General features: G+C 46.6%; 2 protein-coding genes across 10 annotated transcripts in view; one reads left to right on the plus strand and one right to left on the minus strand.

Moving 5' to 3' along the window:
* The window catches only part of EIF5B (eukaryotic translation initiation factor 5B), a 62,053-nt gene extending 54,094 nt beyond the window's left edge, over positions 1–7,959 (plus strand). For both annotated transcript variants that reach the window (XM_070429863.1, XM_070429864.1), the window contains exons 18-24: positions 1,290–1,421; positions 2,308–2,439; positions 2,532–2,608; positions 2,706–2,870; positions 4,149–4,287; positions 5,626–5,787; positions 6,034–7,959. In XM_070429863.1, the coding sequence (XP_070285964.1) occupies positions 1,290–1,421; positions 2,308–2,439; positions 2,532–2,608; positions 2,706–2,870; positions 4,149–4,287; positions 5,626–5,787; positions 6,034–6,141 (915 nt within the window). In that variant the 3' untranslated portion in view covers positions 6,142–7,959. The remainder of the gene's footprint in view (positions 1–1,289; positions 1,422–2,307; positions 2,440–2,531; positions 2,609–2,705; positions 2,871–4,148; positions 4,288–5,625; positions 5,788–6,033) is intronic.
* Positions 7,581–14,947, minus strand: part of REV1 (REV1 DNA directed polymerase) — a 108,892-nt gene continuing 101,525 nt past the window's right edge. For 6 of the 8 annotated variants that reach the window (XM_070429856.1, XM_070429855.1, XM_070429854.1 and 3 more), the window contains 9 exons: positions 13,252–13,354; positions 12,106–12,265; positions 11,738–11,904; positions 10,435–10,668; positions 9,705–9,825; positions 8,921–9,141; positions 8,685–8,823; positions 8,337–8,439; positions 7,581–7,981 (listed from right to left, as the gene is read on the minus strand). In XM_070429856.1, coding sequence (XP_070285957.1) covers positions 7,870–7,981; positions 8,337–8,439; positions 8,685–8,823; positions 8,921–9,141; positions 9,705–9,825; positions 10,435–10,668; positions 11,738–11,904; positions 12,106–12,265; positions 13,252–13,354 — 1,360 coding nt within the window. In that variant the 3' untranslated portion in view covers positions 7,581–7,869. Of the gene's footprint in view, positions 7,982–8,336; positions 8,440–8,684; positions 8,824–8,920; positions 9,142–9,704; positions 9,826–9,846; positions 10,152–10,434; positions 10,669–11,737; positions 11,905–12,105; positions 12,266–13,251; positions 13,355–14,947 lie in introns of those variants that run through there. The other 2 variants (XM_070429858.1, XM_070429859.1) reach the window with 2 other exon arrangements.

Consider the following 14,947-nt stretch of genomic DNA (forward strand, 5'->3'; position numbering starts at 1 on the left):
CGTGGTGATCAGCAGTGACTTGTGGGGACTTTCCATGTTGGGAAACTGCTGAGGTCGCTTCCTCATTTTGAGTGCTGCTTGGCTCACTACGCACACGCACACACACACGCACACCCCTCCCCCACTTTATGTTAGAGGTCTGCATATAGGAGGGACCAGAATCTTCTTATTTGCCAACTAAGCTCTTGATAAAAACTAAAGCACATTGCTAAGTAATTTTTCATCATCACTTTTATTGTTAAATAAGACGTTCATACAGAAAAGTACACAGAACATAGAAAAGTTGAATAAGTTTTTAGGAAGCAACCAGATCAAGGACAAGAGCGCTGACACCCGGAAGCCTTCTGTGTGCCTCTCCTGGACTCGGCTCCCTCTGCCCCCGAGGGGACCGTGCTTCCATTGTCGTGATGGTAACCAGTACCCTTGCTCTCTGACTTACAGCTTCCATACCTGAGGATGCGCCCTTAAAAAGTATGGACTTTCTATACATCATGTCATTCTCATTTTCCCTTTGTATCCTGCTGCTTTCAGTCAAAAAATAAAGATTTATGGGTGTTGCTGCACTGTGGTTCCCCTTAGCTGTGTGTGGTGGGCCATTGCACAAGTACGTTGTGGTCAGTTTGTTCTGGTAACGGAGAGCGCAGGCTGGCTCCAGTTGTACATTTCATTGCCAACACTCGTGAACATGGCGTATTGTCTCCTGGGGCGGTTGCACAGGTTTCTCCAGGGTGTGTATAGGAGTGAAGGGCGGACTCATTGCTTGGGCTTAGCCCCACCTTCAGGAGGGAAGGCCAGTGTCCACAGTGAGTGAGGTGCACTCCCACCTGTGCCCGTCACTCACATCTTTCAGCTCTCGATGCTGACTCTCTCTGTCCCCATTCTGGTGGCCGTGTAGCTCTTTGCTGTTCCAGGTCGGACTTGCCTGATTGACACATCATGGCCATTATCTTGTTTATGGCCATTTGAGTTTCTCTGTGAAATGCCTATTGTGCCCTGGCATTGTTTCTCCTTAGCACATTTCCGAGTTGTTTCATAGGGTATCAGGCTGATTGGTAGGTAGCTAGTGCATCATTTTTTCCTATTCCGTAACTTTTTTACTCTTTTTCTGGCACCTTGAGAAACAGAACTACTTAATTTTACTGTCGATTTTGTCAAGCTTTTGTGTATTGCTTTTTGTGTCTAGTTTAAGAAATCTTTACCCCAAGATCATGGAAATACTGTCTCTTCTGTCCTCTCCTGGTGCTGAGCACTTTCCCGATGGTTGTGGTAACGTGCTTTGGTCTCTGCAGAACCAGTATGAGAAGCACAAAGAGGTGGAAGCAGCTCAGGGCGTGAAGATTCTCGGCAAAGACCTGGAGAAGACGCTGGCTGGCTTACCCCTGCTGGTGGCGCACAAGGAGGATGAGATTCCGGTGCTTAAAGTAAGTGGTTTTCCTCTGGAGCCACCTGGCCTGTCGTGGGGCCGAGGGGTTCGCACTAGGAATGGCGAGGAAAGCCCTAGGTCATGGCCTCTTAGCGAACAGTTGACACTTTTTAAAAAATTACTCCAGTTTAAAACGCCCCCCCCCCCCATTACTTTAGTTTGTATAATCATACGAATTGGCATAAGTAATATTTATGTGCCCTACAATTCTAAAATACACATTTCACTTACATAAAAAAAAAAGTCCAGAAGTTGTTTGATTTTAGATGCCCGAGTATGTGGGCAGAACTAGGTCCTGGGAGTCACTCAAAGCCAGTGTGCCTGTTTGTAGGAGCAGATGCCGCATGAGCCCAGCAGCTTCACAAACACGGATTGTGTTCTCAGCCCACGGCTGGTCTGTGAGCTGGGCCCAGCAATCACTCTTCAGGCTGCACCAGGCCCAGGGCAGGGAGAAGAGGGCGGGCATGCCTCGTCGGCCAGTCCCAGGTTGGCATGGACACCTGCATCTTCTTGGCATCAACATGATTGTTTTACTTAGAATCTCCCTCACCTTCAGAGGGGCAGTGACGGAGGATAGGGCTATGAGATTAGGGTAATTTCAAAATTGAGACAATTGAGCCGAGCCGTTGGGCTATCTCGTTCCTCTTCATCTGTCTGCCTTATTTGCCAAGTTGAGCAGAGGTTAAGCATATTTTAGTGTTAGTAAACCCCACACGGTGAAGCGAGGTTGGACACAGCTCGAATGTGGCCCCAGAGCCCTCCACTCCTGCTCAGGCTCTGCAGTGCTGGCTCCTGTAGGCCTCGGTTTTGTGTTTTCAGAATACTCTAGGCTGCTGCTGGTGGAGTTGTATGTACAGCCGTATAAATTCCAATTTCTTCTTCAGGATGAATTGATCCATGAGCTAAAGCAGACACTAAATGCTATCAAATTAGAAGAAAAAGGCGTTTATGTGCAGGCATCGACACTGGGCTCTTTGGAAGCTCTCCTGGAGTTTCTGAGAACGTCAGAAGTGCCGGTAAGTAACCAAACCGGACTGCAGTCCATGGTGGCTGGTGGTGGGCTGCTTCTGCCACGTGGTCAGGTAACGTGTGGACACCCTGTCTCCAGTACGCAGGAATCAACATCGGCCCCGTTCATAAGAAAGACGTCATGAAGGCCTCGGTGATGTTGGAGCATGACCCCCAGTGAGTACCCGCCCTCCTGTCAGAGGCTTCGCCCGTATTTCTGTGCACACTCCTTGGGGTGTGCGCCGTTCTCATTGTCTCCTGTTCTGACTTCCAGGTACGCAGTTGTTTTGGCCTTCGATGTGAGAATCGAACGGGATGCACAAGAAATGGCTGATAGTTTAGGAGTTAGAATTTTTAGTGCAGAAATTATTTATCATTTATTTGATGCCTTTACAAAATATAGACAAGACTACAAGAAACAGAAACAAGAGGAATTTAAGTAAGTTGGTGATTTTCCCTACTTTGGTCTTTGATTAAGTTGAACAACAGCAGGAAGGTGTGTGGACAGCAGAAGCATGGTGTTTGCTGGAGGCTGTACCTGCAGTGCTGTAACCCGTGGCCCCGTCCCCACCCCCTCCCAACCGTGTGGGGACAAATCCTCAGGAGTCTTTCTGGCTTGCGTTTTGGTTTCCATTTTCAGTTTGACAAACAGAAGTCTCTCTCATGGGGGTAGCTGCTCCATTTGGGGACTGTTTTCCTTCTCTGGGATTGCCGGGAATGGGGAACCTAGGAACTGAAACGAGGGAGGCATTCCAGGGAGCGAAGCTTGGGCCTGCAGCCTACCTGACCAGGAGCTCAGTGTAAGAGGCGCTCGCAGGAGCTAGAGTCAGCAGTGCCCCTGACACTCCCTTCGTCTGGGAGCTCAGGGGAGAGACAAGCAATGAACACACGAGAAGTGGGGAGAAGTGCTAAAAAGCAAAACAGAGCAGGGGCGGGCCCAGATGAGAGCTGGGAGGCAGCTCCCCTCTGAGATCTAGGTTACGATCCAGCCACCCAGACACGAGTGAGGACAACGCTGGGCAGTGGCCCACACAGAAACCCTTGGAGGGATGAGTTCAGAGAAGTCGGCAGGACCCAGAGCACGTGGGTCCCTGTGCATAGGATGGAGTTTGGAGTCAGGGATGAGGGCCCATCAGGAGGCTCCCATAGTCCAAGCCAGATACCACAAAGGGTCAGAGCACAGTCACCCTCAGAGTGATGACTCAATCGGGCATATTCTCAAAGTTCAGACTGTAAGGAGGATTTAGACTGAGACATGTCAGTGAAACCTGACGTGAGAAGGCTTAAGACTTAAGCTGTGAAAGCACTTGAAGCTTTGCTTCATGAGCAGGGAAATGCTTTTGGATCGTCTGATCTGGGAGCATGCCAGAGAAGAGGAGGGTGTGGTTTGATGCCTGCGGGTCCCCAGAACAGCCTCCATGTGGGCCACGTGCCACCCTGAGAGTAGCTCCCACCGAGGTTCTAAGACCTGAGTGCCGTCTGTAGCTCAAGCCCTTCAGTCTGGGCACCAGATGCTCCTTGGGGCAGTTTCTCCGAGACCTGATGGGCCGGGGAAGGTGAGGAGAGGAAGGAACCACAGAAGGTGGCTGTGGACTGAGCTTACCCCCGGTAGCACAGTGTCCCTGCTGCCTGCAGGGGTCTGGGAAAGCAGCCTTGTGTTCACCTGTACTTGCTTTTTAGTGACTGTACTTTAAAATCCTTGTTTTTTTTCTTTCAGGCACATAGCAGTATTTCCCTGCAAGATGAAAATCCTCCCTCAGTATATTTTCAATTCCCGAGACCCCATCGTGATGGGCGTGACGGTGGAAGCAGGTCAGGTGAAACAAGGGACCCCCATGTGTGTCCCCAGCAAAAATGTAAGTGCCAGTTGTACTTTAAGAACAATGTGCTATCTCTTAAGCAGTAAATGGGAGTCCAGAAATGGTGACAAAAGACTTATACCAAGCAGAGCGTGTCGCCTTGTGTAATTTAGACTGCAGTCTTGCTAAATGTCAGCATTCCTTAGTCAATCTTGGTTACTAGCACCGGTGCATCAGTTATGAAGACTGCAATTTACAGCCCTTTCACATTTCACCAATTGCCCACCTGCTGGCTTGGTTCCGGATCCCTTCATGTGCACTGCCTTTGGCTGTTGGGTGTTTCAGTCTTCATCAGGAGCAGCCCGTCCTTCCTGAAGAGTCCAGACAGACCATTGCTTCACAGGGCATTTCTCCACTTGGATTTGTCTGGTTTCGTGACTAAGGAAAGGATCCTGCATGTCCAGGTGCTCATTGTCGGTGACCTGATTGCTGGGGGAGCTGTGTTGCCAGCTCAGCCTCTCCATTAGAGACACACCTTTCCCCTTTGTAATTAATTACTAGGTGGTCTGTGGGGTACTTTGAGTCCCTATGATCTCCTATTCCTCAGCCTTTATCCCAGAAGCAAGCATTACATAAATGGTTCCAAATTGTGATTCTATCACCCACCTCCCTCTGTAAAGAGCCCTCACCCCCCTGACCTTTTCATTAAGTAGCACTTCTCCCCTCTTCTCGTGTGTTGTTTGGTTTTGTAAATTCTGCTGTTGTAATCCATCACTGATACTTTTGATGGCCAAGTTATCCAGTTTGGTCTGTGGGAGCCACATGCCCCTGGAGCATAAGCATCTCTTCCTCCTCCCGGTGCAGGACGCTGCCCCAGACCATTCCTGTAGTTTCCATTTCTGGGCTGAGCTAGGACGTTTATTTGCAGTTATTATCTCCTGTATGACTGGCCAACCCTTTCTCTCTTCCCAAGCAGAGGATGCCCCCCCACCCCTAAAATTGAGACTAGGCTGCCCATAATTCATCCTCAGAATGAAATGTAAAGTCCTTACGGGGACCTGCAAAGCCTCCCTGACTTCATCCCAGCTCCACACCCCTTGCTCATAGCAGCCACTCCATGCTCATGCTTGATTCTGAGCCTTGGGCACCTGTCCTGAAGGGTGGGACAGAAATAGGAAACGGCATACAGCGCTTTCCAAGCTGTGGCCACCTCGGAAAGGGCAGGGGGGACTGTGCTGTGTCACCAGTTTATCAACGAGAACAACACTCCGGAGAGACACTGCGGAGAGACACTGACCCTCGTGCTCAGCAACTGGTTTTCCTCAGGCTCAGCTCTCGGGTGCCTGCAACAGGCAGGATTCCTCTGCTTACATTGCCCTCTGTTCTTATTTACAGTTTGTGGACATTGGAATAGTGACAAGTATTGAAATAAACCACAAACAAGTAGATGTTGCAAAAAAAGGACAAGAAGTCTGTGTGAAAATAGAACCTATTCCTGGTGAATCCCCCAAAATGTACGGGAGACATTTTGAAGCTACAGACATTCTCGTCAGTAAGGTAAGTCCCTGCCAGAGGGGCACCTGAAGGGACTGGTCGTGGGCGGGCTTGATGGGTCGAGCGGCCGTCTAGAAAGCTTTTCACAGCGCGGACTGCCGGTCTCCCAGGTCCCCCTGCAGCCCTCGCCCAGCAGCACCGCCTCGGTGTCCAGAGTGGCCGGCATCTGGGGGTGGCTGGCCGCCCGCTTTTCTGGGCACTTGTGGGTTACATTCTGTTCTGATGTCACCCATGCCTCGTCCTTTGCAGATCAGCCGGCAGTCCATCGATGCTCTGAAAGACTGGTTCAGAGACGAGATGCAGAAGAGTGACTGGCAGCTTATTGTGGAGCTGAAGAAAGTATTTGAAATCATCTAATTTTTCCACATGGGGCAAGAATTAGAGTAAATGCAAGAAAAACAGGATAAAAAGTGGAATGGACGTATCCGGACACTGATGCACTTAAGTATGGAAGGAAAAAAATAGATGTATAAAATGTTTTCCATGAGAAACCAAGAAACTTACACTGGTTTGACAGTGGTCAAATACATGTCCCACAGTTCCAAGGTGCCTGTCCACATGCCCGCTCCTTCCCCACCCCTACCTGCTGCTGTTTTAAAGTTTGCCCTTCCCCAATTTGGATTTTTATTACAGATCTAAAGCTCTTTGGATTTTATACTGATTAAATCAGTACTGCAGTGTTTGATTAACCAAACTTCTGCAGATTTTGTGATTCTTGGGACTTTTGATGTAAGAAATACTATTTTATTTATGCATCTCCTTCCCAGTCATTTTTTTCCCCAGCCATATGCTCTTTGGATTTTTTAAAATAGAAAATTAGGTATTCTGGTATTTCTTTATCTGCTTTGTGTGAAACCATGGTGTAGAGTGTAGCTGGCTGCTTATCTAGTCATGAGTCCATTGTAATCAGCACAATTCTGAACTCCAATAAAGAGAACATTCACTAGAAAGCTCTGCTAGGCCTTCATGTTAGCGTAGCTTCTCTCCCATGAGTCTTCAGCTCTTTTCTTTTAAAGATAAGAACTATTTTATGAACTGTCTCCAACCTTGTGTACCAGCACAGGTTAACATTAGGAGTTTTTATATAATAATCTTGGTCTATTTTGTCCTAGAAAGTCTATCATGCATACATTTTCTGATTAGAAAACGGAACTGATAACTACTTGGGCATAGTGCTTCTAAATTGTCATGGAGACGTCATAATGACTCATTTATATCAGTAATCTGATTATAGCTAGTTTTATGGTTTTCCTAAAGAGTGTGGGTAATAGGTCCTTTCCTCAATATAAGATTAATTCCTGTAACAGATCTCAAGGGTCTGACTACCTATTTATAACAGTGTTGGATTAAGTCAGTGTAGGTGTTTGAAGAAAATGTTCCCAAGTAAACTATATTTTTAAAGTGTTATGGCATAACATAGCATAAAAATACTTTATGTACATTTGAAAATCTGTACCACTCATCATTATTGAAGTTCAAGGGCCAATAGAGGCGAGAAAAACACCTCTAAACACCTGTGGGGCATAATTTTCCCAGGAGAAACTTAATCTTCAGTTGTGTGTTCTAATTCACCACATGTAAACTCCTCCACTTGGAAGAAGTAAAGATGTTCTTAACAGGCTCTTAACTGTGTTCCTGCGTGGGGGGGGGGGGGGGTGTCCGGAAGCAGCAGACCCAGCCTGGCCCTCTCGGGAATTACTGAGCTCAGCACTAGTCTGGGCTGCAGGTTGTTCCTGTGGTGTAACAAACGGTTCTGGATCTGGTTCCTAAAGGATTCACAAAAAGGAACCTGTACAAAATATACATACAGTTCTTTATTAAACAACTGTAAACACTTCACTGTAAAAATCCATAAAACTTTATAAACAAACATTTTGTAAATAGAATCTATACTACAGTAAAAGAACACATTTATTTACATGCAATACTGACAAATTTGGCACTTTTTGAAAAGAAATGTACAAAACACTTGCTCAAAAAGAAATTTGAAATTATGAAAACTCAGAGCATTACTACCATGCACTTTGTAGATACCTCACAAGCACTTATGGCACAGCAGTGAGAGCACCGCGCTCCCTGCTCACACTATGTAACTTTCAATGTGCTCCCATAAGTCTGTTGTAAAACCACCTGAACATTGTCCAGAATAAAGTCAAATGCCATATTCCAGACTGATTCCACCGACTGCTGCGTCAACCTACAGGTGGGGAAAGAGGAACATCAGGAAAGACTCATGATTCCTTTAGAATCAGTTTAACATTTTAATATAAGAATCCATCGATTTTGGCAAACTCTCGAACATTCCAAAGGACTTCCCTTGGTTTTAAACTATATTAAATCCCAAGGGGAACAATCTCATTTTAACTTTATTACCCAGCCAATATTACGGCATTCCTTTCTCTGCGATTCTAAATAATAGGCACCTTTTTTTCATTAACCCTGGAGAGCAAAGGTAAGGCAACCGACTGCCAGAAACTACAAAACTTCGAGCCTTGCCCTCCCTCCACTAGCCCGTGACATGCCACTTCACCCCTGATGGAAGTACTAGTTACCTTTTCATGTATTTTATAACGAGGTCCAGTTTCTCCAAGTCTTTCTCCTCTATCAGGTCAGTGCAGTATTTCACAACTTGCAGAATGTCTTCTTCCATTGGATCTAGAGGGGAAAGACCTCAAATGAGAACCAGCCCACCTGTTCATAGGACAGGAAACTGCGTTTTTACAACAACGAAGTCGAATGGGCTATGAGGGAACTTCCCCAACCATTGTAAGTGCTTGGCTGATTGAAGGCTATCAGATTTAGAAAAATGAGCACCATCGACATAGTTGAGCCTGTCATGTTCTGAAACCACGGGACCATGCATTACACATCAGTTTTCGGCTCTGCCCATCCAAGCCAACCTGAAATGGTGGTGATCCACTCCTTGAGCAGTGTCTTCACGTCACTGAACTCGACGGCTCCAGCAAGGTTGGGTGCCGGGGGTCTGACACAGCCAGATGGGGAAGGCTGCACACCTGAAGTAGAAGCAGAGAGTTCTCCCTGTTAAGAAAACAAATGATAAAAGTGCTGTATTTACACAACATCAAGTGCATTAAGATTCAGTAAAAGGTCAAAATTTAAGAAGCATAAAGCTGACCAGCGGCTTCCCGGGGGTAGGACCTTCGTGTTTCAGAAACCCTTCGATTAACTTCTGGGGACTCCCGCTGGCCCCCGGCGCAGCTTTTACGGGACTGTTAAGCAGCTTGTTTTTCAAAGGGCTCTGAACCTTTTTGGGGGAACTGATGGGATTTTTCTTCTTGTTTCGTTTCTTTTCTTTCACTGAGGCTGGTTTCAGCTGAAGTAACGGATTCTTTGGCACTAAAACATGAACATAAGATCCTCAAACAAAGTATCTGGATAGTAATAAGGATTCTCTCCCCCACTCAAATCCAACCCTTGCGCGCATGCACCCCCAACAAGGCCTCTAGCTGAGACTGGGAGGCATTAATGATGAGGGCAGAGAGGTGCAGGCTCTGCTCTCCCACTTCCTCGTCTCCGCTGGACCACTGCTTACTGATAACTGTGTTCACAGGATGCAATGAAAACTCGGCAGGTGAAATAGAAATAAGCGGCTCATCAGCACTAGTCTGTTTTTAACCTACATGTGTCCGTTTCAAAGGACAATGGCCTTGGCAATTATGCAAAAAGATTTCTGAAAATACCTATTTAGGCAACTTTGTTTTTTAAAGGCTTAAAAAAGTCAAGAATGGTGTTTATAAGTCAAGAAGTTACAGACACCAATCCAACTAGGACTATATCACTTACTATATTGTCTACTTGTTCTGTTCCTCTCAACATGACTAAGAGCTGAGACTCTGGCCATTACAAACAATGGTTCGCTTCTGGCATGCTCCTTGTTGGAGGCCACTCCCCAGGCTCACCTGCAGTGCTGGCTGCCTGCTGGTGCGCGCTGCTCTCTCCCTGCCTCTGCCTCTGATCATAAGCTGCTTTCAGCTCCTTCTGAAGCTCAGCAGGAAGGGCAGCAAACACCTCAGGGTCCACCTAGTGGAAAAGAGGTTCAAAGTCAAACAAGTTGATTCTATATGGCAGCTGGCTTATACTTTTCACAAAATGGATTATTTTCAAATCATACTTTTCTGATCTATATGAATTCAGAACAGGTCCTCAATATTAAGGCTCATTAAATCCTCATGGGGTTTTAGGATGAGAATAAGAATACAATTCTGAGTATGAAGTGAACTTTACAAAAAACAGTCACCAGGGCAAGAAGCACAGGCTCGGCTCGTATGTAATGTTTTCTGAGACATCAGACTTGGACTGTGTCACTGTCCCCGAGTTCTCAAGTACAGCCCATCAGTGGTCTCTGGCTGGTGAAACGGGAACAGGATGTTCTGGGTAGAAGCTGTGAACATTCATGTGCCATAGCCTCCCTCTTCTCAGCCCTCAGTTGCTTCAAGAGAGGCTGCTGTCCGTCTGTCCTACAGATGATGATGAGACGAGCCTATCCCCTGTCCCCCCGTCCCCCACCATGGACGTGGTGTAGACTAATGAGAGTCTGAGGTGCAAAGGCAAAGGAAATAAGACATGCCCTGAGCTGGAGCAGGGGGGTGGGGCCATTTAAACTGGCAAAAGACCCTGTATTTAACTTACCTGTGAGAATGCTGGAAGGGCTATTACATTGATTCCCATGTCACTGTTGGATGCTTGAGGTTCTGGTATTTGTAATAAAACTGTCCCCACTGGTTGTGGCACGATTCCTGTATTACAGCCATTTACTGGTTCATTCTTTTTGTCACCATGCTGCTCCCCTTGCTGAACAGCACAAACTTGCTCTACTTGTTCCCGGAGATCAGGCGGGAGTGCTTCTAAAACAGACTGATCGAGCTGTAAAATACAGGGTGCAAGGTTGCACCACGCTCAGAGATGATTGTTTGGAGAGATCATACTTCACTTCCACCTCAACTTTAACATCTTGGATAATGAAGATAAGGTGAGGTGCAGATAACCAGGCCAGGAAAGCCACCCCCAAGCTCCTGCCTCCGAAGGCTGAGTAGAAATGTGTGGTTCTAAAGGTGACCTATGTACACACTGGAGACGAGACTACACAACTGGCCGATCCCACAGGATCAGGTCAGTCCACACAGGAAGAGCCTCGGTTAAGATCAAATCTGACCCCACCCTTGGGCACGGGCCACTGCCAAAGGCAAATATGTCAAATTTCTAAGGCCAGAAGTTGGCCTTTCAGACAGGAAACTCTATGCCCCCAAGCACAAATAATTCTAGGCTGAGAGCAGACAGCTAGAAAAAAGCTTAACTGCTCCAGCCCACATACTAGCATCCCTGTTCCCTTGGCCAGGCCCTTCCTCCCTCCACCCACCGCACACATCCCTTAGGAAGCACGAAGCTCCTGCACAGGGCAGGCCGATCTGACCTTGCTGGGAGCAACTTTCTGAAAACTCGGGCCCATACCTGCCCTTTCCCTCGCCTACAGCCAGCGGCAAATGTTCTCAGCCTCTGCCACCTAGTGCTGCAGAGAAATCAGCTTTCCCATCGGCCTGCAGCAGCACGCCACACCAACAGCGCACACCAGCTCAGTGAGCAGCGAGGTCAGGAAAGTCACCCCTCCCAGTGAACTGTGCACCTGCTGTCACAGGCTTCTAGTGATCGCCAGTGCTGGTGCTCCGCTCCAGAAGTGCCTGTGGTGGACACTGTCACGAAGGCAATTAAGGAATTGGCTCTCATCCAACATTTTACAACTTGCAAGGGCTGCAGATCTGCAGAAGCACCAATCTTTCACTTACACTGGTCATGTGGCATTTGGAATTCAGGTATATATTGGCCCTAAGAAATCATCTTTTCTCTCTCTCGACTATACTGGCAAGGAAATTAAACATGTCGTTCCTACTGTAAAACTACTTTTGCATTTTTATCATACTTAATTATAGAAATATACCTGGGAAGGTGATGGGACCTCTATACTCAGGTTCAGTTTTGATTTTAAGCTGATGGGAGAATGTAGACCATTCCATTTCCCCGAAGGCTCGGCTTTGCTCGTAACAGGGCTGACAGCAGATGTCAGATGTGTAGAGAGAGATGGCAGATCCATGGCAGCTAGGAATACTGGAAGTAGAGAAAATACATACACTAGCCTCTTCAGCTCACTTGGGCACATGGGGGGCACTCTGATCCACAGACTTCAATATGCTCCTCCTGATGCCAGCCTGTGTCTGAAGGGCCACACACAGCCCTGCCAGACAGCATTTACAATGAACGGTTCTCCTAAGGACACAGCGGCCCCAGGCAGAACCACCCACCACCCACCTTCCTGGTGCTCTTCTTCTGAGGATGTCTTTGCTTTCTGAACTTGGAGGAGGTCCAGGACAGAGTGGGAGCCACCGGGATCTGGCTGAGCTGGCACGTGCCTGGGACAGGCGTGAAGTCTCGGATGAGCAGGAACCAACTGGTTCACTTGAATCCCAACCTAGAATCAGAAGAAAGTATGTTTTTAGGAAAACGGAAGTGAAACATGAAGTCAACTGAGCAAAATTCTCAGCCAATCCTCTTTTTACATCTTCTGCTCCTGTTACCAGAATATAACGTTAAAGTATTTAATCAGCCTTCTACATGATTTTTACAAAAATGGCGTCTATACTACCTGGTGAGCAGACAGTCCCTCCACCTTCAGTATCCACTTCTACCCATATACAACAATCTCTTCACACAGAACAGCCAAAAGGAGCTGCTGTATCTCACCAAAGTTCTTGCCAGCCAACTTTTTAAAATAAGATTCTAAAAAATTTTGAAAAGCAGATAGTCTACCTGCAAACTTCATATAAAATAAAAAATATTAAACAATGGGTTTGGGAGTGGATGGGCAGCGGGTACCCTTCAGGCATCTGTACAGAATCAGCACAGCAGAGCCGGGAGAAGCTGAGTCACGGCTGCTGCAGCAGCACCCCAGTCCTTCCACAACGCCCACACCAGCCAGTAACTGCCCTGTACGCACGCGTGCGCGCACACCGGGACCAGCCAAGGTTCATCTTTAAGGAAACTAGGTTTTCACATTTCTAATGCCCTCTTCTAGTCACTCACCCTCATCAGACATACGTTTCTGATTAAAAAGATCCCGATAAGTACAAGAACTGCAGATTCACACTCCTCCCAGTCCCATCTATTTCTAGAGAAACAAGAATAGGAAGCAAGATAATGCATGTAAAATGAGTCCCTGGTTAATTAAAGTGCTACAAAAACTGAAGATATCAAATTATTCTAGGCAGAAAACAGATTTCAGAACAAATTTGATTTTCTCTGAAAAAGGAGATCGGGTCAGGTGAGAGTTGAGTTTTTCAGTTTCTATCAAAGGAGCTGAAACCTGCAAACAAACCCCACACCCACCATGGCCATGTTCAGATCAGGCCTCCAGTGAAAACCATGTTACAGAAAGCATTTTAAATGCTGTGTACTCACCCCTCTCATGTCCGAAATGTTTAATTTCAATGTGTGGAACATGTTCAGTGTGGCCTTTCCAATTACTTTTGCACTGTCTGTTGCCTGGTCGAGAGTCACGGTCCTGTAAGGACAGAAGTAACTTTTTACAGGGCCGGAGCTGCTCCCTGCGCCCACAGGTATCTCTGCTTCAGGGCACTGCTTACAGAGTTACAAGGAAGGTGTAAGGAAGCCACAAAAAGTTCACGTAAGTATGAACCAATGAGAGAGTTTTCCCTCAAGGAAGCCAAATGAATTAATTACAGTGGCAGCAAGGGGAAAAGAAAATTCATATAGGACATTGGGATTTTAAGAAAAAAACTAATAAAGAACTGGCCAACTAAAAGTAAGTTGCAACTTTAAAAAAAAAGCACTCTAGTTAATACATAAACAAATATAAGCATATTGTGTTGCAACCAAAGCATGAATGTTAAGTACAATGCTTTTTAGATACCAAGAGAAGCTTTAGGTTCCAAGAAAGTTGCGGCGGAATGGTTAATGTTAAGAAGGCAAAGGAGAATCCTTGTATTTTGGTTCCTGACTCGTTTTGTTAGTCTGAGGTAAGGCCATTGAATAATCTCAACATGTGGATATAAGCTCATTACAATCCTACTTTCCCTCAGCTCTGTACACAGACACGTGTGGACAGCCATGGCAAGGGGGACATGGTGGCACCCTGTCTGCAGGCAGGAGACGAGGATGCTGGGGTCAGACTGGAGCACCGCCAGCATCTTGAGGTGCCCTAGTTAATACATAAACAAATATAAGCATATTGTGTTACAACCAAAGCATGAATGTTAAGTACAATGTGTTCGCTTTCTCCGTGCCCTGAGGACATCATGCATTCATCTGTGACACATGCCTATTTCTCCACGGAAACCATTTGGAAAAATATTTCCATTGATTTGTTACCTAATAATAACCTTCAATTTATGTCACATAGGTAAATGCAAAATAAATTACAAGCATGATTTTTAGTGGACCTTAGTGAATTAAAACTATGTTTATCTTAATTTCTTTCCAAAACACCACTAAAGTGACTTGAAATGATTTTTTAAAAGGTATAAACTCTTAAAGATAGAAATGGGAGAGGGGATCAGAGGAGAAAAATGTTATCCATAATTTAGAATACTAATAGCAAATCAGTAAATGGTAAGCTGCCAAATGCCTGCTAAAAGCCCACAACTAGGCACCAACTTGAGCAGGCTCAGACCCTCAGAAAAGTGCAGGAATGAAAGGTGCCAGGTACATAATAAAGGAGGGGCGAGAAAGGGGATGAGAATGTACATGAGAGAGCCCCCCTCCTTTCACCACCTAAGAGGGGCCTGCCACTCACAGCTAAGGGAGGAGGCACCTCTCTCAAAAGATCCCCCTTCCCCATCCAGACCAGACCCCCTTCCTATCGAGGAACCAGATGCGAGCTGGAGGACTCCATTCTGGTGAACCTGTAAGCTAACAGAAAAGACCAGAGACACTACCAATGGCTGTGGCAACCCCACAGCAAGCCCCTCCAAACACTTGGCTGTGGTGAAGCCCACAGGTCTACGTGACCCACTGAGTCCAGAGGACCAAACAGCATCGTCGCAGTTCCCAGGTGGGAGACAGCCAAGCACTGCCCGACAGACACCAGGAGAAAACCTCCTGTAACAGCAGCCAGGACAGGAAAAAAGGAACGTGG

This window comes from Myotis yumanensis, unplaced genomic scaffold, assembly GCF_028538775.1.
Source record: "Myotis yumanensis isolate MYYU_CA2020_CCGP unplaced genomic scaffold, mMyoYum1.0.hap1 SCAF_11, whole genome shotgun sequence".
Classification (NCBI taxonomy): Eukaryota; Metazoa; Chordata; class Mammalia; order Chiroptera; family Vespertilionidae; genus Myotis; species Myotis yumanensis.